We start from the raw sequence: 24697 nt of genomic DNA, 5'->3' as shown, positions 1-24697 counted from the left end.
CATGCCAAAGCCAAGACTGACTGGCACTGGACAATCCCAAAACCATGACAATTGTCAAATGACACAGTAGCGCACCAAAAATAAAACCCCCACTGTACCACAGGGCATTGCACTTTAATAAAAATACACTGCCTCGTGTCAGAACAGGCAACACAGGTGGCGGGGGGAGAAGGCGGGGGAGGCTCACAGGGTACGTGAGGACGAAGGAGCTGAGGCAGAAGCCCTGTGAAGACCGAGCGCGCCGTACGTGCCACGCGTGGGCTTCGCTCTCCTCTGCCAGCCCCCCCTCACGGCGCAGCACGACCCGACCGCCGGCCCCGGGCCCCGGCCCCGGCCCGGCCCGCAGCACCAGGGCCGGCCGCCTTTGCACTCGGCTCCAACGGTCGCCCGCGCGCTGACGAGTTGTTTACTTCCTCCGCGGCGCGCGCGCGCCCGCGCGCTCACCCCTCCCTCCCTGCGTTCCGCCACCGCCCCGCGCGCCCGGCGTCCCCCGCCGAGCTCCCCGCCGGCCAATCGGGGCCGCCCCCGGCCGCGCGCGGAGGGGCTGGCTCCTCCGAAAAGGAGCTGGGCGAAGGCAACGTCAGCCGGTAGCTCTCATCGGACGGGGCTTTGCCGCTGATTGGCCACAGGCCTGCCCATCTCCCCAAGCTCCCCGCCTTCCGTTTTACTCGCGCCGCCAAATACACACCGCTCCCCGCCCCCGCCTCCCCCATCTGTGTGTGTGAGGCGCGGATTGGCTAACGCCCCGGCCGCTCACTCCCCCCCCCGCCAGTCAGCGCCGGCCCCGCCTCTTTCCCCACTCACCCGTCTCCAGCACAGGAAACACCCCGCTAGATCGCGGCCAGCCCGGGGCTGCCGCCGCCTTCCATTGGCCCACTGCGCTGCCCATCCGCCGGAGCCCCGCCTCCCCGGACAGCGCGCGGCGAAGCCCGCCCTCCCCTCCAGCTCCGCCCGCCGATTGGGTCGCTGGGGAAGGGCCGTCGTTCTCTATTCGCTCTCCCCCCGCCACTCCGGCGAGCCGGCTCCCCGCCGCCCCCTCTCGCCCCGCACAGCCTCGGCGCCGGGGGCTCCGCCCGCCGCCGGCCGGGGCCCCGCCCCCGCCTCCCTCCCGGCGCGCGCCCCCGCCCTCCGCGGGGTCACGTGATGTTTTCGCCGTGGTGCCGCCGAGGCTGCCTGCGTGAGTGCGAGTAGCCGGACGCGGCGCGGCCGGCGGGAGGGCGCGGACGGGGGCGGCGGGTGGGCGCGCAGGCAGAGCACCGCCAGGCACCGCCCGCTCCCCATGCGCGGCCCGCCGCGGGGGGCGCTTCCCCGGTGAGGGCGGATTCCCGCTGCCCGCCCCGTACCCCTTCCCCCGGCGCTCCGGACCCTGCCTGGCCCCTAAGATGGCGAGTGGGATGAATGGCCCGGGCGGCGGCGGCGGCGGCGGCGGCGCGGCGGCCGGGGGCGGCGCGGAGGAGCCGGGCGCCCGCCACACGGAAGGCGGAGCCGTGCCTCAGCAGGAGCCCGGCGTGCCCGGCGCGGCGGCGGGCGAGGGGGAGCCGGCGGCGGGCGAGGGCGGCCGCTGCCCGTCCCCTCAGCCCCACCACCTGCTGCTGCTGCTGCGGCGCTCGCCCAGCGCCTCGCTCTGCCCGGCGCCGGAGGCCGCCCCCGCGGCGGGCCGCGCCGTCCCCGCGGCGGGCCGCGGCGGGCAGCCCCCCCGGCGGGCCGCGGCGTCCCCCCGCCCGCCGCCGCCGCCGCCGCCGCCGGGGAGGACGTGAGGAAGTGCGGCTACCTGCGGAAGCAGAAGCACGGGCACAAGCGCTACTTCGTGCTGCGGGCCGAGAGCCACCTGGCCCCCGCCCGGCTGGAGTACTACGACAGCGAGAAGAAGTTCAAGAGCAGCCTGCGGGCGGCGGGGGCCGGCGGGGCCGCCTCCCTCTGCTGCCCCCCGCCCAAGCGGGTCATCCCCCTCTACCAGTGCTTCACCGTCAGCCGGCGGGCGGACGCCAAGCACAAGCACATCATCGCCTTGTACACCAAGGACGAGTACTTCGCCATGCTGGCCGAGAACGAGGCCGAGCAGGAGGCCTGGTACCAGGCCATCAGCGAGCTCATGAGCCAGAGCAAGAGGGGCTTCCTGGAGCAGGAGGACCACGCCGATCAGCAGGTGGACGAGGATGACGAGCACTACGGGGCCGCCCTGAGGCCCGGCACCGTCTTCAAGGAGGTGTGGCAGGTCAACGTTAAGCCCAAAGGGTTGGGACAAACGAAAAACCTTACTGGAGTGTACAGGCTGTGCCTCTCCAGCAAGGCCATCCACCTCGTCAAGCTGAACTCGGAAGTGCCCTCCGTCCACTTGCAGCTGATGAATATTCGCCGCTGCGGGCACTCGGAGAACTTCTTCTTCATCGAAGTGGGCAGGTCTGCCTCTATTGGACCTGGAGAACTCTGGATGCAAGTGGATGATTCGGTGGTTGCCCAGAACATGCACGAGACTTTTCTGGAGACCATGAAAGCTCTAAAGGCCTTTGCAGAGTTCAGGCCCCGAAGCAAGAGCCAGTCTTCTGGTGGTGGTAGTGGTACCAATCCTATCTCCTTCATCACCACTAGGAGGCACCTGGGCAACCTGCCCCCCAGCCAGACGGGCTTGCAGAGAAGATCCAGAACTGAGAGTGTTGCCGGAGGGACTCCTCCTACCACCAAAAGCAGCAACTCCTATCGCTTCAGAACGTCCAGCGAAGGAGAAGGAACCATGACTAGACCTTTTAGGTCAGTGACTGGGAGCCTGATCCACCTGAATACCGCGAGGATGAATTTGGGCCGGCAGGAAGGGAGTGGAAGGTACGTGAGAGCCGCTTTCAGCTCGTCTTATCACACCAGGTCTGCTTCGCTGCCCGTTTCTCATTTTCCCTCCACTACAAGTCCCATCAGTGTTTCTTCCAGTAGTGGCCATGGCTCTGCTTCGGACATGTTGACCAGGCCTTCTAGCTCATCCGTATGTGGTTCCCCAAGCGATGGGGGATTTATCTCTTCTGATGAATACGGCTCCAGCCCTGGAGATTTCAGGTACTTTCGAGTCAGGAGTAATACACCAGATTCCCTGGGAAATACGCCGCCTATCAGAGAGGAGAACTGTCTCAGCGAGTACATGTCCATGAGTAAGCAACAGGTAGATGATAGCTCAAGAGATGACTATATGGAGGCTGAAAAGTGTTTCAGGAAAAGAACTTACTCTCTAACAAAACCAACATCTGTAGCAGTGCAGCAGAAGACGACACAAACTACAGTTTCATTAGACGAGGATTCTGCAGGAAATCATGGACGATTACTTTACTCTGAAGCACCAAAACTGAAAGATAACCATGAATCGGAGTACAATGACACTAACCTTGATGCCGTATGTAACCAAAGTAGGAGTAAAGCCAGGGATGATGGGTACATGCCAATGATGCCAGGAGTTGCGTCTTCTCTATCCAGCAACAGCGATTATTTGCCAATGACTCCTAAAAGTATGTCTGTTCCAAAACAGATTAACAATTCATGGTCGCCATCTCAGGTTGACTCCAGAGGATATATGATGATGTTTCCAAAGGCTAGCTCTTCACCTGTACGAAGTCCTTTAACTGGATTTATTTCTAAAGGAAGTAATGAGAAGATCATAAACAATGAGTATATGGATATGTCACCTGGGAATTCAGCTCCAAAGCACCCCAGTGATTCGAATTATATTCACACCACTTCTGTTTCCAAAGGTTTTAGTTCGTATTTTTCTTTGCCCCGAAGCTTTAAGGCGTTATCAGGACAAAACGGTGACCACAGTGAATATGTTCCAATGTCTTCACCTGGAAAACTCCTGTATGGTGGACCAGAAAATGTAAAAGGGGTCAACAGCGAGGCTCTGGCTAACGGCATCTCTAAATTGCCAGCAGTGAAAGGTTCAGATGAAGGACTTGTGCAGAACAGGGCTACTAGGCCCACAAGACTCCCGCTAGGTACAAGAGGGAGTAATACTATCCCAAGAATGTACGATCGTACAGTTCCACCTGAGCCAACGAGTCCCGGTGAATACATCAATATTGATTTTAATGAAAAGGCGAGTAATACACCATATTCCTTATCTGCAGAAGGATCGCCATCATCTCTAGGCTCAAGTAGTGACCACAGACAGTCCCCGCTTTCTGATTATATGAGTGTTGACTTGGATGTACAGTCACCGAAAGTGGCGAAGGAACTGTCTAACTCTCTAACAGATATTTCAATTTATGCAAGTTCCAGTATTCCTAGAAACCAACCAAATCCTGACTACGCTAGGCTTTCGTTTGGTACTGCTTGTGTTAGCACTGCAAGCAACAGGACTGATGACTACACAGAGATGACATTCAACATGGCAGCAACACCACCGCGGCCATTTGCCGCCGAATCCGACGACGGTGTGAAGATTGATAGCCCTTCTTCCATAGTTAATAGACTGTGCATTGTTGATCGATACGCTGGTAGCAGTAGCTTCTCTGTTCCTAGCTCTGAACCTCCTATGGGACCGAAAGTGATTCGAGCCGATCCTCAAGGCAGGAGGAGACACAGTTCTGAAACGTTCTCTTCAGCTGGGACTGTGACGACCTCCTCCTCTTTCTTTACTGATAGTAGCAAAAGACACAGCTCTGCCTCATTTGACAATGTTTGGTTAAAACCGGATGAAAACATTTCTGATGGTCAGGAAAGCAAAATGTCCAGGGATACCTCAACTGGATTTCAGAATGGCTTAAACTACATCGCTCTGAATTTACACGATGATCCTATAAGCTGTGAGGCAAGTACTACAGCGCCAACTTGCCATCTCCAAAATGGTACTTCAGGTTTGGACAGTGGAGCTTACGTAAGCATAGATTTCAGCAGATCCGATGGTCTGAAGTGTAACGCTGCGAGAAAAGGTTTGTAACTTTAAAAGCACTTTCCTTTCATGCTTGCTTAACTGTAGGAATTAGGTTCTCTGCTTAATGCTAAAATGTTGGTCTTCAGAGTGGGGTAAATGGTTTTTATCATCTTCTGTATTATTCTAGTACAACCGATCTCCTCGTAGCGCAGCATCCTAACCGCTGAACAACAATGAAAGGGGATGTGGTCCTTGGCCTAAAGGATTTATGTGACTCTTCTAGGCAGTCAGAGGTGTCATCAAACTGTCATCTGCCTTGGTTTTTTATAAAAGAATTTTGCTGGTATAAACATTAATCGTATTTCATATTGTGAATTCTTGTCCTGAGGTTATGGTAGCTCTTTTTTTCCTTCACTTTTATTTTCCTCGTCTTCTTACAACTAGATGACTCTTCACTTTTTTTTTTTTTTGTGTGAACTTGATATTTTGTAATTTGTGTTATGGATAGGAAAAGCTGGAAATTGCTAAATTGGGTTTAGATATGAAAATTCGGGGCTTAGATCTGTTTCTTTCAATAAATGTAGGTGAAATGCATGTTTTAGGGGTTTTTATGTGCAAATCTGCCCACATTGATTTAGTTGAATCTTATGTAAACAGAACTCAGTGTTTTCCCTTGAAGGTGTGGTGTGCTCCTTTTGAGCTCTGGTCTCCAAAGTATCCTTGTATCCTCCGGAGAAGCCATCTCCTGGTGGCTGACCAGGGTGGTGGGGGGCTGCTGCAGCCCGTGCCTTCCAAGTTCACCGCTTCGTAGTGTCCAAGGGCTTAGCTGAGCCGTAACCCTTCTCCTGCTGTACGGAGGGATCTGCCTTCTGCGTACAGGTGAGGAACGCCTGTAGTAGAGGAAGAGCAGGCTCTGAGGGGTGTCTTCCAGGTCTGAAACTTCGGAGAGAAGGCTGCTAGCTTTCAAGTGATCACTGGTGTGACCCCCAACTTAAGGTAATGCAGTTTGAGGTGTGCGTAAAAAAATAAGGGTGTTGGGGGTGAGGAGGAAGAAGATGGGAAAGAGGAGGGACGCTCCGATTCGTATGTTAAGCTCTTTGCTCTCATGGTGGGAGCAAAAAATAGTAATTAGTTGTTAGTGGTATTGTGCATGTCCACTGACTGAAGAGCAGTGTTTGTGCAAGCGCTGTCTTGCACTGTAGCTTTGGAAGTATAATCCCTACTCTGGTGTCAGTGACCCACTGAACTCCTTAAAGTAATTCACCCACCCGGATAGAAAACTGTATGTGTTGGAAATGATGTTTTCCTCTCTTTGCAAATGTATGTGTAGTCAATAATTGATGAGTACTAAGAGGAAATATTTAATCACTGTTGGACATTGATACTTGTCTACTTCTCTGTCAACAGAAAGCAGTAAAGGGGCAGGCTACTGCTGGCTTTTGTATTTTTAATTACAATCTTAAACACTGAAATGATAGGGTTTTTTTTTCTAGTTTCACTTTAAAACTAAGTGTCTAAAAGCAGCTTAAAATTGTGTAGCATTTAATAGTGGAAGGTATAAGCCTGACTCAGCTCGCATGCCATTCGAAGTCTGGCAGCACTGCTTGGGGCTGCTCAGAAATGTGTGGTTTGCCTCAGTGGTTTTTTTCCTCTGCTTTGTTTTGTTGGTTGGAATCAAATTTAGAAGACGTTGAAAGCTGCCAGTCCAAGAAGTGCTTTCTTCCAAAGTTAGTCTTTCAGCACTTCAAAGATTTGTCTGCTAAGTCAAAGGCACACTGATTGCTGTAGCTGATTTGTATTGTGGTTTGGTTTTTTTTTTTTTTTTGAAAAAAGCACCCCCAAAGACAGCAGAATTCCTACTTGATCTTACTCCCCTCATATGACTAAAATCCATGTTATAAAGTAAAACTTTTTACAAAATGGAGAGGAAGAAAAAAAACAGAGATGATTTGCTTTCAGCTGTACTGTAAATATTACATTTAAAAATATTTTTCAAGAGATAATGTGTTTAGAAATTGTATTTATGTTAAACATTTTGCTTACTACTGCTACAGCCCTGTGCTTGGGGTTTTTCCCTCGTCTATTACAAGTTGCAGAGGGGCAAGAGACTCACAGCTGCTGGTTTTTTGCTGTGAATTGAAGTTTTCTGAAAATGAAACATGCATTAAAGTGAAGTGAAAGAAACTCTGTGCATAAAAACATGGGCTTTGGCAGGAAATTAAGCATGAGAATAGTAAGAGCTTAGGTTGGTGGTTTCTTTCTAGTCCTAAAAAGAAAAACAAAATTATAAAACACTGCTCTGGAACAAGGCCCAACAGTTTTCTATAAAGACAGCATAAAATATTTCTGGTACATAGTAGGAGGGCAGGTGGGGTGTGGACATTGTTCACTTGTAGGTGGCTCATGGAGGAGTGAACAGATTTCGGAATATTCCAGGCTAAAAGTAGCTTGCCAAACTTGAATACAGTGTTGTAAATTGGTGGTGTATATCTGTTTCTTAGTAATCACTTAAAAAATCTTGATTATAAAGATACCAGTTTTCACTCGCATACTAAATCGTGTCTCTGAGCTATAGCAAGCATGATTTTAGAAGTCTATATTCTTTAAACAGCTTATTGGTTTCTACTGCAATAAAGCTTTTATTTTAATATTTAAAAAGCTTTTCTGTAATCCAGAAAAACACTTTCACATTCCCTTTTGAATAGTGAAAATGTAGCTTCACTCTTAAACCTCTTGTAGCCTGAAGAGGTGTAGTGTGCCTATGTGTAATTGATATTTTTAATACTTTTGGAGCCTTTTAGCAGAACCGAATGCTGTCTTTTCTTTCCTTCTACATCCCACTCTTTGGATGTCTTTTCCTGAAAAATACTCTGTGGTTAAATCCATTCTTAAGGAAAATATTTAGCAGATGCATTTACCCTTTACTTCCTAGAAAGGCGCTATCCCGTATGTATTAAATTCTATCAGGTAGAGGACTTTATCTCTTCCCCCTAAACTGCAGTTTTACTGGAAGGAAAACACTTCCCAACTTGGGTTTGTTTGCTTTTTTGTTTTGTTTGTGTTTGCTTAAATGGAATATTGTGTTCTGTGAGTCAGCTGCATTCTCCTAACTGCTGAGGGAGGTAGAGTGATTTCCAATGCATCGCTGCCCCCTCATTGTAATTCCCAAACTACTTCTGGTTCAGGTTCACTGATGTGAATCAAACTTTTTTTTTTCCCCCTTCTGCATTCATGACAGGGATGGAGGAGGGGGAGGGCACTAACTTGAAATGGTAAATATGCCTGAGTTGTTATGAAACTTTTATTTTAGGTTTAGGCAAAATTGAGCTCAGGTTTTATGTTGATAATGATGATGATAAAAAGAACATAAGGTTCTGATTTCTAATGCTTGAAGTTTAAGGAGGTCATTAGCAAAACAGTTTCATCACGATATTGTTACACAATATTGAAGCAAGCGGTTTGCAGTTTTGATTGCATGAATCTGAGTCATGAAATTTTGTGCTAGGAGTACAGAACACTAAAGCTACTTCAAACAGGGCTTAGCTAATGTATACCTTGTTATTGGACCTTGTAGAAACTGAGGAGGATAATGAGAATGGGGCGGTAATAAACTGCATAATGGGTCCTGTATAATACAAGTTTCTTTGGTCTTAATTAGAAATATTAAACCTGCAAAGATACCCTGGACTCCAACAACAAAACAGACTGTTCAGAGTAAATGTAATGTTCAGCTTAATATCAACCCACCTCTTCTACACCCACTCTTTAATCTTATCTCTACCTGATATTCTAACAGTATGCTAAGATATTATTTCAGAAGTTCTCTAAAGTGCAGCATTATAGTTTCAATGTTCCTCACCTTTTTAATCTCCTCCTGTGCTAGACGGGGCAAGAGTGTTGTGTACACTTTGGGGAGCTGACAGGAAGGAAAACAAGTACAGCTGTAAAGCAAAACTTGGGTTCCAAATTGTCCAGATCCTTTATGGTAACTTGCATATTTCAAATGCAAAATCTTGAATATAATGAACAATATACACTTTGAGAAATTCAGAAGCTGGAAGTTTTAGCTATTACTAATATAGTAAATTACAGTTTACGGGATACCAGGCAAATAACTGCCCCTTCTGGGTTTGAGACTAGTGGTTTTTAAAAGTTTGCTTCAAACTGAGGCTCTTTTGTATTGGCAGAATACTTAAGGCACAGGCCCATTTAAAAATAACTTGAAGAACCCTACTGAAGCACATCCGAACGCTGCTATGTATCCTACATCTTTGAAGTAATGCCGGGATAATAATTCTTAAAAAAAACCAAACCAAAAAACCCCAAACCATTTTAATCTTGCTGTAACAGATGCCACTTTAACAGTCTTGAGTGACTTACAGCTATGCTTAAAAATACCCAGGGTAACTTTCTCAAGTAGTACATGAGCTGTTGAAGGCAGAACAGATTTTTGCCGTGCAGTGTGGGAGTGAGCTAATTATGACATATTTGACCAAGAATCAGTTGGGTTTTACTTGTGCTTGGGTGAGAATCTGAGACAAGAATGTTCTCCTGCCATTGAGAGCGAACGCTTACTTGTAGTCAGTGTTGAAATACTTTTGGAAATCAGCTTTCCAGACTTTAAATCCATAGTTGCAGCTGATGGTGACGTGTCTTTTTTGGAAGTCTGAAACTTTCTGCTCGTAGCTGTCTTGTAGGTTAAAGCACCGCTGCAGGATGCGGGGAGTTCTGGGAGTAATCCAGTACTGATTCCAACTGCTTTTTTTGGTGGTTTTTTTTTTTTTTTGTAAGTCTTTTGGTGAAATCTTAAATGCATTATTACCCTTTTAGTTTTCCCTCTAAAACTTCACATTTTCGCCTCCTGCCTTGATGTGTGAGGGCCCCTTGTTCCCCCTGTCGCTTGGGGTGGCGGGTTGGAGTCGCAGAAGGTGTGCAGCGCTTATTCAGTCTTTCCAGCGGCTGTATTCCAGCCCGGGATTACTGGGGTGGTTTGTCGCTAGGTATTTCTTTGGGGTTTTTTGTATGACCAGCAGCATGTTAGCAGTAGGTGGAGTTTGGGGTTGTTTTTTTCTCTGCATATACTCTTTTTTTATGAAAGGATCTTTAATAAGTTTTCTTCATATTGATTGCTGGGGGGAGGGTTTATACCTTGAGGTTTTGGATGGTACTAAAAAGAGCTCATAGTACTGTGTTGTACCTTGGTGTGTGTTTGTGTGCTCTGTTTGTGGGTCTGTGGTGCTCCCAAAAACATGCTGAATGGTGTCCAGTATGTTGATTGCACTAACAAGTTTGTTTTTCTGATCCGAAGCAGGAAACAAACTCTACAATTTTATTTTAAGTAGTGTCGTGATCAAATGTGGCATTCTTCAACTCAAAGGAAAATGGAGTGATAAAACTGAAAGGCAGGTGAGAGAGTGTCAAGCTTTCTGGAGCCTGGGGGTGTATTATTACTGCTGTTTTGTCCTAAAAATGTAGCGTTATCTTATGACTCATCCTTAAATGGTATGTAATGACTTGGCTGGAGAGCTGTCCTATGGCCCACCCTGCAAATTTGCTGTTTGACTTTTTTCACGTTTAGCTTTTGCATATTAACAACAATCCAGTGATCAAGTTGCACTGTTGTCTTACAGGTTAAAGCAATGACTAGGGGAAAAGGAAGAAGTATATTCTAGTTTTAATCAAGCCCTGCATCTCCGTAAAGGTCACTCAGCTTAGGGATGGTTACGATTTAGTTGAGAACCTTGATCAATAGGGATTTGTGACATACTTGAGGGCAGTGGGAAGACAAAGGTAAATTAGCCTGACTCATCAAAGGCATTTCGGAGGTGTTGCTGAGTATCTTATCTAAATGATCTTGAACATATAAGTGTTTGGATTTGTGGGGATTTTGCTTCGGGTGTAGCATTACCCCAAGAGCAGCAGTGTAGTAGACTGTTAGCAAGAATTTTCTGCCCTGGTTAAGTCATGAGCTGTATCTTAAGGGGCAAAGGTTGCTTATTTCAAAACATTGTTTTTCTGTTAATTTAGCTATATGGTTGGATGTTAACAATTCAGACTGCTTGTGTGTGTGTGTGTATACATGTGTTGTGTGCCAGTGATTTGTGAGTTAAGTGTAAGGTCTAATCTTTCTTTAATCTTCCGAGAAGAAAGGGTTTTTGAAAGAGATGGCTTATACTGAAATTAATATAGTTAAGATTTGGCTATAATTCCAAGGTGACGATACAATTCAATGTGACTCAAGAAAATTGAAAACTTTTAAATTACTACTAAAAGGTGAATAGTGCTTGTGTTCACTGTATAGCATATGTATATGATGAACTTATATAAATATCAAATTGAATTACTATTTAGGGCATAAAATAGGTAAGAATAGTGTTTCCTTTTTGCTAGGGCATGAAAGGCTTATAAATACGCTACCTACTTGGAGAAAGGTTTCCCTTTTAGTAGAACAGCATTTTGTGGAATGACTGAGGATATCAAAATGTCTTTTTCTTTTTCTGAAAATCATGGGAAATAATACCAAAGGGTGCGCAAGAAACCTGGTAAAATTTGCTTCTAAACTTATTGAGGCACTAATGAATGATATCCTCCTTCCACAGGGAATAGTGCTTTTCTGTTCCCATGCTCATGCCAAGCCAGCTTGCTTTATTGTTTATGGCTCTGGCTGAACAGCTGAATTTGCAGTATAACTTTTTTTGATGCTGGGTAGCCTGAGCCTGAATTATTTTTTGGGAACTAGTGCTTCTTTTCACACAGATCTCTCAGGCTACCGGGAGTTTGGAGAGTTCTTAGTGACAGTGAAGCAGATGCATCATTAGATAAATGAGAACTTATTGCATACTAGACCAAGAAAAGCTATTAATGTGAGCCATGTGAGACCTTATTTGTATGAAAACCCTGTTTAAGCTATTGACAGGCATTGGTGTTTCTGCCACTTTTGTGGCACCTCATCGACAATTGAGCTAAAATGGCCAAGACAAACCAGCAAGTGGTACAGAAAGGCTTCTCCTCGCGTCTGGGCACCTTTGCTTTCCTGGTCTAAGTAACCAGCGCCTGTTTGCAGGTGGGTTGGCCGAGGGCATTCTTCAGCACAAGTTGCATGCAGGTAAAACTTCCATCAATACAGATGAAGGAACATGCTTTAAGTTCTCTAAGTCTAAACCAATAAAGTTTCTTAAGTCTAAACCAATATGGGTTAAGGGACCAAAAAGATACTGTTTGCTGTATGGAAATTTTTTTTGTATTTTAACTTAGTCTGTTAGAAAAATCTGTAAGCTATTTGGGTTTTCAGTAGTAATATCCACTGTTGAGTTCAAACTTCCAGAGTATTTGCTTTTTGTTAGGAGACACACTTTGGGAGGTATTTGCCATCTGTATTTAACTCTGTGGTGTTTTGGTGGGTGGGTGGGTTTTTGTTTGTTTGTTTTTAGAACAAGGTGTTTTTAAATTGCAGATTGTGGTGAACAGGAAATCAGTTAGAAATGAGTTGAAAAAATGAACAGATTTGATCTTGAGGTCATTCAGACAATATTACGACAGTGAGCCTGTTAATGAAAGCTTGTAGCTCCAGACGTGATCTCTACACGTTGTAGAACCTGAACAGGTAGGCAGGATGGAGGTCCCCTGTACCGTGCCGCAAATGTAAATGTGTTGGTCCCTGTCCTAAGGAGCTTACAATTTAAAAGATGAAACTAAAGAGATGGATGAAACTTAATGTGCTGAGGTGGAGAGTAAGATAAAGATCAAGGCTGCTGCCATTGGCAGAGTGAAGATAAGAGTCAGCCTCGCAGAGAGATAAAAGGCTGCCTGAGAGTGGTTGCAAGAGAGGAAGCTGGTAGAGGCACTTGGAAGGATATGCACACGGCAGGGAGTGATGGAAGGTAGCAAGCTATAAATACAGTGGTTGTAATGGTTTAAATGACTTGAAAAGGATGAGGTAAATGTCAGAACACTGGCCAGGATATTAATCTTGGTAAGAGGAATGTGGGCCAACATGTATCTCCGAGTTAGGAGCATGTCCCAGTGTTTACTTCTCCCTTTTAGATGTGGGATGTGATTTTTTTTTTTTCCTCTTTTTTTTTTTTTTTCTTTTTCCTTTCTGTAAGTTAGTTTTCCTGCAGGCATGTGACTGATAGATTTGGTGCAGGCAGGGGTGCAGGAACGCGTATGGGAGCACAGGATCACCCTGTGCAGCGTCCCTAGGCAGTTAATGTCGCATGGACCTGCATCCTCTGTGAGACTTTGCTCCAGAAGCAGCTAGGGTGATGGAGTTGCCTTGGCATTACTACTGGTTCCCTCTTGTTTTCGCAGGGGCTTTTTAGGTGGTATCTCTGGGTTTCGGGCAATCTTCTAGCGTTGGGGAGGAGGCAGCAGTGTGGCTTGGGAGAGAGATTCACTTTTAAGATTTGTAACCAGTGTGTCAGAGCATTTGCAGTCCAGCTCTGAACAGGGAGGTCTGGATGGCACCCGCTCATCACTGCTGCGGTGCTTTCAGCTGCTTGAGAGTCGCCTGCGGAAGCTGGAGTGCAAAACGATAGCTTTGATGGAGGAAGTTATTTTATTTCTGTGTCAGTAGATCAGGTTGAACAGACACTGTGGTGGTTGTGGATGAGTCTGGAAGTGGTGGCAGCAGTGAGGCTTGATTCACTGTTGAGGGTATAAGTGATTGAAATATTAATGTTGACGTGTTTCACAAGGTAAACACTAAACAAGCGTTGCATGCTGTTGATTAAAACTTGTCTGTGTGTAGACACAGTTTAATTCTGTCCTTGTGAGCTCCTGAGCTGCTCCTGGAAGCTGAAGGCCCTACCCTTGGCTCTTTGCATGTGCTGTGATTTGAGAAGACCTTGCTTCACACATGCAATGCCATCTGAACCCTTCTTCTTCCTCCCCTGCGTAAGCCAGGGTTTTGGGTATCCTGATGTTAATGCAGACTCAATAAGGTGATAATTAGAAAATGTAAAAAATCGATGTGTGCCACTGCTGTGTGTGGTAGCAGATAGTGGCTGATTGCAAAGATTTTTTGTGTGCGTGTGTTTGTGTGCAGGCACGCATGGGCAAAAGGTATGGCTGAGGAGAGTGTAACTATTTGGGTATGTGGCCATGTAGTAACTTTCTGCCTTTGACAGTCATTTATGGCAATAGAGGTGAAAGAAGAAGGTAGTGCTGAATGCTTTCAAATGTCAATGGCTAAAGTGGTTGGGAAGAGCAAAGGGATGAATTAGAACAGGTAAAACATCTAGAAAGGAGAAGTTTTCTGTAGAAAGGAAGTATCGGGAAAGGTGATTTGAAAGGTGGGGAGCTGTTTCATTAGTCATGAGTGACACTGTCCTTTCTCTTAGTTGTGTTCATAAGAGTAGTTATGCTCACTCAAACCAAAGACCTGTGCCTGCAAGCAGACACCACCCAGCAGAGGAAGAGCAGGGCAGGCGTGTATAATACTTCCCCACAAACATACACCCAGCCTCTTATTCCCCCCCCGTTTGGGGGATTTCCTGAGCCTGATAGAGTTTGTCTGTTTTATAATCCTTTATGGATCTTTAATGCAAGTAGTTTTCCAGTCTCTCTTTGATCCTGTGTAAACTGCTTGTATCCACAGCAGCCTGCAGTCAGAGTCAGTACACGCTGCGTGCAGACCTCTCTCTGTCTATTTGGGACCCTGCTCCGTACCAGCTTTGTGTGGCAGCCCCTAGTTTGTGTATTGGAAGAGATAACGAACCCTGTCTTTTCTCTCCATGCCACTTGGGATTGTGTAGATGCTGTATCCTCCTCTGCCATACACTTAGCCAGTGTGCTGTCAGCGGCTTCCTGTACTGCACACAGCCGGGACCTGCGGTGTAATAATTTTTTTTTTTAATTTCCTGATACATCCTAATACTTGTCTGCAGGCCGAAGGGTCCTTGTTACCTGGCTGTTCCTCACCGGGAAGGTGTTTCACACCTTTCCTGAGTTTTTCTGCACTATGAAAGTCTTCCAGTTATTCCAAGTCCTTTTTGAATGAGGGAACCAGAGCGGTGCGTGCTGTTCGGCACCGGTATTTGACGTGGCAGTTTTCTTTCCTATTCGTTTCCTAACAGTTCTTAACGTCCAGTTTGCGTCAAGAGCACAGGCAGGAAATATATTCCTCCCTGTTGGCACTTCAGGGCTCCTAACCTTTGTCGTGAGAGCAGAGTGAACTGTAGCAGGTGGTATTGTCAGAAGCCACACAAACAAGATGATTTTTTTTTTTTTTGGCTAAAATTTACCTATGTTTTCTGCAGTTTAGGAGGTCAGGCGTAGTATCTTACACACTTGCCGTGAGAGTGCTTTTGAAAAAGCAGAACTTTTTTTTTTTCATTCTTCTGCAACATGGAAATCTGACATCTTGAACTTCTATGTGTTTTTAAGTGGAGAGAAGTTAATTTTTAGTATTGTCTTGCTATATCATAATAGAAATTTAGTTTTAAAAAAACAAAACAACAAACCAAACCCCCCAGAAGCCCAACAACTTCTTGTCAAGCTGTCCAGTGCAATTTGCGTTGGTGTTAGGCCCCTGCCAACACTGCATGCAAGTTTCCCAATTCTAGGAATAGTATCAGTAAAAGAGATGAAATTAGGGAGTGTGCATAAGGCCTTCCTAGAAACAACACTAATGTTTATTTAAACAGAAAAAGAAGCCGCTGTTGCAAAAGATAAGGCATTTCTGCAGAGTGAATAAAAATGATCTTAAAGCACAGGAGAGGTTTTTTAGCTCATGAAATTGCTAAGCACTAAGAATAGCGGAATCATGTTTCGAATGAACAATGGTGGAGAAAGATTATTTGTAAGAGTGACTTTGTCTTCTAAATTTTGGAAATATAGTTGGGGAATCTAATCTACTGGGATGTGTTGTTACCAGTCGCTGTGTTTAAATAGTTTATCCAATGAAAAGTGGGTCACGTATCAGGTTTTTTTTAAAACAAATTTTGCTTTTTTCGCTTGTGGAAAGTCAGTAAAATTGTAGGTACAAAATATATCCATTAGGTCAATTTGAGCATCATTAGTTTGTTGTTGAATGAAGAAGGTACGTGGAATGTGTGCTTAATGGTAAGCACATAGTTGAACACATTTCCCACATCAGGATGTCTTTCTGTGTCAGGGCCTCGTTTGGGTTGCCCAGGTACAGTAACTGCCTGTGCAATGGCCACGGCAAAGTGTCAGGTTTTCTGATTTGTATTTGTAGACTTGGTGTCTGTGTGTGCAAATTAAGAAGGAATTCTGCTTTTCTCAAATAACACCGCTTGCCTCTAGCAAGGTCTAAAGCTATGCCATTAAAATAAGAACTTGAAGAAATAGGACAATGACGTAGGATAGTAACTATGTATTTGGTAAGATTTGGGGCAAAAAAATTTCTCACTAATTTGTGAAGAATGTATTTGCGCAAATTACCTCCCTGCCCCCGACCTGCGTGCCATACGGAAGGCTTGAAACGTAATACATTGCAGTCTGCCTGCCCTGTCCCGCCGGCGTGGACAGAATGTTTTTGGGCGCGCACGTTGTGTCCTGAGGTTGTGCTGGGATTTGGTGCTTTCCTGAACAACAGGAATATTGTGTGGCCATGTGCACAATAAAGTCTAGGGCTGTTCTGCTGCTTTTGATCTGCGTAAGTTAGGTTAATTCTGATTTCCCCCTAACCTGAAGTTCAGGAAATGGAGAACTTCAGTAGTGTTCTCCAGAAAGCATTAAGCTGTCTTAGTCTTTGACATGGAGATTTTAATCATTTAATTATCTTAAATTAATATCGTCTGTAAGCAAAGTTTTTATCCTTTTAGGAATCAGTTGCAGAATTATGTCAGTAAGAGCCTTTCCTGTAAAAACAGATATTATTTAGGATGGATTTCTTTGAGAGAATTAGGATATGTCTGCTATGTTCTTAAAACCTCTTGGTTTGTTTCAAAGTGGCCTGACTTGTATGACCTTAATAATTCAGATGCAGGAAATGAAGTGTAAATTGGATATTTTCTCATGTGATACATTTTCAAATGGAACACACTGGGTTTGCAATCCAATGAATGAAGGCTAATCTAATCCTCTGCCCCTAATTTTTATAAAACTATAGATGATTTTTGCATAGAAAACTTGCAGAGCACTTTCTCAGTGTGTTCCTTAATTTTAAACAAAACAGTTTTGAGCAATGGCATACTGCCATCCTATTTTAAATATTTGCCCTCTTAGTTTCTCTTCTGCCCTTGTGATCCTTTTCCTCCGATTGTTTGTTCCTCAGAAAGATTCGGACAGCTGCGTGTAGTTTTATAAACTGATCCAGTCTTAAACTGATGAATTCAAATAGAATTGTGTAATGGAGAACGTTGTTTTAATTTTCTAAACTTTGCTTATATAGTTGAGAGGTGATCTGTGAAAATGTTTGGGTGCTTTCTGGACTCATTTTACATATTAAACGTTCATAGGAAGTTGCATTTGTATTGTTCTCAATATTCTGAAGCAGTAGAGCTCAATTTTGAATAAAGGCTGAAGCTTTTGTGTAGAATCTGTTAACGGAGCTGAAGTTTAACCAAACAGAAAAGCCCAGGGTAGGGTGCTATAAAAACTACTTAGAGTAGTGTATTCTTAGGCTGCTTCAAAAGTGCAGAGGTTTTTTTGAGTTCAGGTTTTTGCTGGTTGTTTTGTTGTAACGACCAGTTATCAGATTTGATTTTTTTTTTTTTTTTGGTAGACTGAGCAGATTTTCTTGGAATTGCTCGTGACAATCCAGGAACAGCAGCGTGTTTACACTGCAAGTGAAAGTTGTCTTCAAACTTGTCGTGTCTGATCTGGGCACTGAGTTTTATTGGGTGGCATTGATGTTTTGAGAACTCCAAGGGACTGACGGGCTACTTTGTGAGCATTGTTCCTCCCTTCCCAGCTAGTTCGCATCTCATAATTTGTTTTCCTTTTAGAAGAGTTGTTTCATCCATTTCTCTGACAGCTTCCTTTACTGTTCGATCAGTGTTGAGTTGTATACATTTATATGGTATCTGTAATGAAATGCTAATCTAGTTTTTATTGTTGATCAGCAGTTCTCATATTTGTACTGTTAACATAGAAAATTGTTGGCTGATGAATCTTACATTCTGAAGACTGAAATAAGATCATCCAGCTTCACAGAAGCTGTGGTGTTTTCTTTGAGCGCTTCGTGTCCTCCTTTAGTTTACCTACTGGCTAGTCAAAAGATGGAAGAAGATCAGGTGTGGGAGAGAAGAGCCACCGAGGAGCTTCATGCGTGAGCGCTCTTGCAACCTCGCTAAATAAAGCCACGTCGCTTCCTAAGGATCCTTGTGGTGAGGAACCGCAGAGGTGGAATTCCACAAATTGGGTCCAGGTATCAGCAGCACAACAAACATCGGCCTTGTTCTCACTTACATTAAACCCGTTTTACACCTCTTTGACTAAGAACTTTTCTTGTGGTGTATGCGCACGGGCGGTGCTTTCACGCAGCCGGGTGCAGGTGCCTCTCTATAAACAAAAGTAGGGCTGCGTTGACACCGAGGTTCCCGCTCGCTCCCTGCAGGCGGCTGTAGCACTAAAATGCGAGATGCAGCTAGGCGGGTGGCTCAGCGCAGATCTTCCTGGGAGGATGTGGTGGGGGAAGCTGCATCAGCTGGAGCTCCTACAACGTCATGGTTCAGAAACCAGTATCGGGGCTTGTGACTGCGACTGCAGAAGCTGTCCCTGGCTCTGCTGGACTTGCCCCTGGACACAGACTGCACTGGTCGTGACATGGGGTTTCTTTGACGCCTGGAGGTTGGTGGTGGGTGACCTGCGGGCCTTTCTGGCCGTGGTCCCGCTGTAGCGAGGAAGGGACTCCGGAGTGCCACCCTCACGAACGGTGGTGACTGCGGACGCTTTGTAGGAGGCATCTTGCGAGACCTCAGTCTCGTCTTAGATTTCAGAGGGAATTTTTTTTTTTTAGGCGGTCAAGTTTCACGAGTTTCTTTTTGCCTTTTCTATCTGATACTGATATATGTGCTCACATACGTATATATCTCTCTCAGTTTATATCTGTATCTATATGTATAGATATATATAAATGCTTGATGCTTTTATCCCAGAAAAGAGCTGATGACTCAGGGCATCAGCCAGCTGTACTGCTCCAACTGCAATATTGAAATTTTCAGCTTTAACAAGGGGATTAGAGAAGTGGTGACAACCAGTAACTCCATGTCTGAACGACTCAAGGCTTTGAGACTGTTATCAGCTTGTAGGTAATGTTTACGTGAAACTCCCTTATGTTTATTTACAGTTCCCGCAATTCTGTTTTAACTTAAAAATGAAGAGGAAACATGCTGAAGTACAGTTTATAATCATGGGGGCGGGGGGATGGACACGGACACAAATTAATGAGATCTTGTTTAACAAGCACAGAGTTTCGGGAAGGGGGAATGCTGCAGGGAGGTCCCGAGCTTGCCTTTACGCTGGGGTAAAACTCTGTATTTGAGCCAGGACATCCAGGGAATTTATAAGCTGTAGTGAAGCTTAGTTGAGGATACTTCTTCTGGTTTCTTATAAATTAATCTGTGTTAGTCTGGGCTCTGATTAGAGTTACCTGGTGAGCTTGCTTTAGAATTGGTTATCATTTTTAGATTTAGGAGGTTATCATTAACCTTCTGAGTTATGCCAGGGTTGTTCAAAGAGTGAAACCTAGGAGTTAAGCAGGTTTTTTTTGCTCTTAAGCTCTTCCACTTGCCCTCCGAGTATCTTAAATATAATTTGGCATAAGTTTATGAAAGTTTTCGAAAAGTTTTAGGTATAAATACTGAGTTCTGCCACATGGCATTGTCTGATTCAAACAACTGGGCCTTTGCTCTTCAAAAATGTTTTGGGGATATGCTTGGAGAGATTAGAATAACTTGTCAAACAGCTTTCAGGTGTGCCTTGTGTGTTAGGCGTGGAGGAAAAATGTCCTGACAAAAGCAGAGACAGTTTTTGAAGTTCCTTTTATGTAAGCTTACAGGTCCACAGCAAGGAGAGGGTGGGGGGATGCTGGTAAATGTTAATTTTTACTGAATATAAGTTTAATATAGAAGCTTTAACTGTTTTAATGTTTGACTTGCACGCATTGTTGAGGTGTGATTCATTGCAAACTGTGGTGCATATTTTCATCCTTTGGTCCTACAACAAAATATTTTTCTAAAGAGGAAAACTATTTCAAAAATAATAGCTTCACTTGGCTTTTGTGAAAACAAAGCCATCGCTAACCACATCACATGCTCTGTGTGTAACAAGCAATAGCTTTTTGTAGTGATCTTATGATGTCTGTGAAATAATACAAATGGAGATTCTTGAGTGGCGGGTGTATTTTGGCTGTCTCTTCCTTGAATTGTGGAAAACCAAGTTACTGTATTTTTGAAATCACTACGTGTTTGAAAAATGACACTCGGCAACCCAGACCTTGGTGTGGGTTGTGTAGGGATAAAAGGGAGTTTCCCCTGAAGTTGAAGGATCCCTCTGTCCTTCTGCACTGCGTCCAGCCCTGCCATGGTCTTCGCTTCTCTGTCTCTCGAGCAGTGGGCAGCCTTTGCTGTCCCAGCTGCAGGGGTAGGGGCAGGGCTGCGCAGTGCAGCTCATCTGAGCTTTGTTCTTTTTTCCTTTTTTTTTCCCTTTCTTTTTCTTTTGAAGGGACAGTATTCTTAGCTGGACGGAAATCAGAACTTCTTTAACTTAGGGTGGAGTTTGTGCGTGCATACTTTATGATTGGTTATGTAAGTAAACATACAGGTTTGCATTGTTATACATAATGCTTGCTAGTTCTTTAGCTGGTGACATTTTCTTCAGCATATTCCTGTGGTAGAGGCAGTGAAGCACTATGCTTTCTTTAGCGATGAGATTTAACTGATTTCCTTGTAACCCCACAGAAGAGCACGGGCAAGATTAAGCTCCGAATCCCCTTCTTTTGTTCCAGCGGGCCATGGTGCCATCGCCGTGCTTCGTAATGAAGTATTCTCCATATTGCAGTTCTTCTCAACAGCAGCGAGCTCTCCCAGAGCAGTGAGAGAGTTTGCACTGTGTGGCTTCAAGGGGAAAAAGTAGACTACATTTCTGTATTTGATGTTTTCTGAAGACTAAATCTCTTACGCGAGCAACCTGCTGTTTGCTTCTTCCCCGTAATGCCAGGAAGCAGATCCCACAGACACGTACCTCAAACCTTGAAGAGAAGGTGACCAAAGCCACCTGACTGGCAGAGGACAGTGCCCTCAGTCGTGGCTGAGAGGACAGAAATGGTGGAAGAGGACAGTCTGTCAGGCCTGGGAGACAGCGTAACCCAATGACTTGGCTGATAGTACCCCTCCAGACTGAAAATTAGTGTTCACACGGGCTCTGTTGGGAGTGGAAGGGGTTTTGTAGTGAGCTGAAAAGTGACTTTTCGTACGTTCCTCAGTTTGTGTTCACACTGCTGCAGAAAGCGTTCCTATCCCCTTCATCAGTTTTTTCCGTGTCAGGAACCTTTTGAATCACTCTCACCTTGGCGTGTGCACGGTTAATTGCGGAGCTGGCGTTCTGCTTTGAGGTCATGTTCTCTCCTATCTCCATTTCTGCCTTGTCACCTGACTGTATCTTCCTATAATACAAGATTATATTTTTTTTCCTCTGGTTTTACCGAGCACTTTGTATTTTGCCTTTTCTAGTCAGTTTGAAGCCACAGGTTTTTGCTGACAGCAGTAAAGGTGGCTGTCTGCCATAGCTGCGCGTTTTTGTACCGTGTGTTGCCTTTTAGTGAGACTTTCTTGAAAAAGGGAAAACTATACTCTGAGGTGTTTCTTCTTATAACTAAATTAAGCTTTTTCCTGAAAAGTTGAGGACAGGGCACGCAGCTGTCATGACTTGCCACTCCTTGTTTGGAGCTGGAGTTGCAGGGAGTGTTTATGTTGCAGTTCTGTACCTGCTGTGAATGGGAGTGTTCGCCACAACCTTAATTACATCTGGGTGAACAGAGCTGCTCTACATTCATCCTGCGCTGTGTGCTTAGTAATAGCCTCTGCTGTGCGCATCGCCCGTCGGGTTGAGAGGATCGAGATCTCTCAATATTAAATGAAATATTGATAGTGAAGTAGGTGATGGGTAGCCGTAAGCTTTGGTCCTTCCCGCAGCGCGTGGGCTAGCAGTGCAGTGCTGGCTGCCGCCCGAGCTCCTGTCCGGCGTACACGTGTCAGCTCTGTGGTTGCAGCGGCTCTTTGGGGCTTGCTTCAGACTTCATAGTTCTTCCCAGTGGCTCAGGATTCCTGAGCGTGTTATCATCTGGTAGTGCCCTCTCTCTCTGTGAGGGACCCGTGTTCTGCATTCAGCAGCTGTTGCTCCTGCAATGGATAAGCTCCGTGTATTCTCCTCACTAGAAAACATTTTTTTCCAATATAACTTGCATTTAAAATGTCACTGACTTTTTTTTTTTCTCCCCTCCTTTCTAGACTGACTGCATTGCCATGGAAACCATTGTTGGAAGAGAAGACTTTTCTGCTGGTAACTCCAGAAACTGTGTGGTGCTTTTGGAAGCAAAGCTCAGCTCCAGCCGGCTACTTTCATTTCCACCAGCACGGACATAGACACACATCCTTTTAATTAATTTTTTCATAGACATCAGCTCTCTACAGTTGAATTAATTTGAATTGAGATTTTTTCATAGCTGTGCTTTGGTGATGGAATTTGGTCTTTCATGTCATATCTATTTGGGAGGCAGTGTGAATGCTAATAGGAGATGCCTGTATGCCCCTTTCTTCCTCCTGCCTCTCCCATTAATTCTTTTTTAATTTATATTCTGAGAAGTCAAAGCTGGTTTCTGATTGTCTGTTTAACATGGGTTTTGCTTCTCTGGTACATTAACAAGTGGTTAGCTTAAAACATGTATCGTTTAGAAATACTTTGGCAGTTCAGGATTTTTTTTCAGGTGGCTGGGCAGAAGGAGGGAGGGAGAGGTGCACATTAGCTCGAGGGGTGAACCCATGGGACTGAACGGGTCTGAGAAGGAGAGACCTCTTCTGCTTTTTTTTTTTTTCCCCCCTCTTTTTTTTAAGGTTTTGCTTTTATGGTACAAGAGGCATTTCTTGATCATAGGCTAGAGTATTTTAAATCAAATGTCTGTCAGAGCTTAAACTGAATTTTTTTTTTTGCTCAGAATTTTGGTATGTACAAAGTAGGATTAATGGGCTGGTTGTCTTGTAGATTGTTTTTGTTCTTACCCTCAAGATACTTGTTTATAAATACGAATTGTGTAAAATGAGGTTTTTGTTCATGCATTCAAATGGAGAACTGCAGAGTCGTATCCAGCGTTTGTGACTTCTGCATTATGCTTGTCAGCTGTAGCTTTTTAAAGGGAAACCACCCTAATTGACCTTACTTTCAGCTAAAGTCCCATTTTTAATTTGGGACTATTTTTGTTCTTTCTTCCTGGCATAATGGGGAAAAAAGTAAAATGTTGGCTCATCAATTGTCTTTATCCCACTTACAGAAATGTGAACAATGACTATTTGACATTTTAAAAATAAGCCCTGATTTTTCTACAATTTAAGTGCTTCACTCTTGTACTGGATTTTTTTTGGTTGAAATGAGTTTAGGTTTTTAACACTGCTATGAACTTAAAGAGCATGACACTAGTCGTTGGTACATGCAATGTATAATAAAAGGCACTGACGATTGATAAAGGGTTTAGAAGTGGTACACAAATCCTCATGCTGTACTGCACCACACAGCTGGTAATCCTCTACATTGTATATTGTACAACTGATTTGTCAGGCTGCCTCACCTCTAACGTACAACCTTTAAATTGCTAGTACAGTTTGTATAACAAATTAGACACTGTCAACTTTGATTGTTCAGTGATGTGTACCCAAATCTATTTTTGAGTAGTATTAAAATGTACATGTCACTAAAATATGAAGACTTTTTTTTTTTTGAAACATGGTACCAATCAGTTTACGCAGTGTCTAGTGACAGGAAAAACTGTTGCTACAGGGTTTAAAAGCACAGACCTGCTTTTGATTCTGGAAGAGAAGTTTAAGTTGGTACAGCTACTTGTTGCTGCTAAACACACTAATTAAAAATACGACCACTCTTACAGACCATGATACTGTCTTGCCATATAGCTTTTGTTTGGTCTCGTAAATTAATAATGCAATACATAGACAGCTTTTTATAAAGCTTTACATCTTTTCTAAGAAATCAAAATTTGGATGAAGATAGTTCTAAACATTTAATGTGAAAGGAAAAGGTTGTTTTGAAGAAATTTCTTACATACTTATTTCATATTTGATCCCTGAGGCTGCCATTGTACAATATACAGCACTGATTTAATAAATGCTGAATAAATAAGTAAATGGGTAACCTCAAGTGTAGTGGTACAAATACTAATAGGTACGGCATAATAAATATGCAATCTTTTTGAATCTCTTAGTTTACAGCAACTAATTTATTCAGTATTGTGCTGGAAGAACATTTTCAGATGATGTAAAACATATCACTATATATACTACCTTCCAGCTACCCGTTTATGCTGCTGTATAGTACAAAAATACCAATGATAGAACAATGTTTGTCCTGTAAATTTAATTTGATATTGGACAGTTATTGTCTGTACAAACTAAAACATATATGGTTGAAACTGTTCATTATATTTGCTATTTCTGCTTCACAGATCTGTTTTAAAGTCGAGCTGATTGATCTGGCTTTGTCTTCCATTGTAAATATTGTTATGTTGTTTTCTTTGTAAAACACATCGCGTTTGCGGTTTTGGGAGACTGGCTTGAAGCTCTGTATAGTGTTTATATTTATCTGACTTGGCTTTCCATAGAGCTACTTGCAGTAAATACGTGTTCATGTAGCTCCGTGTCTGGGTTTTCTTTTTAA

At 44.4% G+C, this 24697-nt stretch overlaps 1 protein-coding gene across 1 annotated transcript; it reads left to right on the top strand.

Annotated features, from left to right (window-relative positions):
• The first annotated feature begins 1293 nt into the window (after window positions 1–1293).
• IRS4 (insulin receptor substrate 4) lies at window positions 1294–24671 on the top strand. The gene is given in 3 exon segments (XM_050901585.1): window positions 1294–1689; window positions 1692–4907; window positions 22267–24671. Coding segments are annotated over 3 exon segments (3528 nt in total). The 5' UTR covers window positions 1294–1382; the 3' UTR covers window positions 22272–24671.
• The last annotated feature ends 26 nt before the right edge of the window (window positions 24672–24697 follow it).

This window comes from Gymnogyps californianus, chromosome 9 (assembly GCF_018139145.2).
Source record: "Gymnogyps californianus isolate 813 chromosome 9, ASM1813914v2, whole genome shotgun sequence".
NCBI classification, from domain to species: Eukaryota; Metazoa; Chordata; class Aves; order Accipitriformes; family Cathartidae; genus Gymnogyps; species Gymnogyps californianus.
Note: the sequence above shows the minus strand (reverse complement) of the source record. Positions and strands in the feature narration are given on the sequence as shown.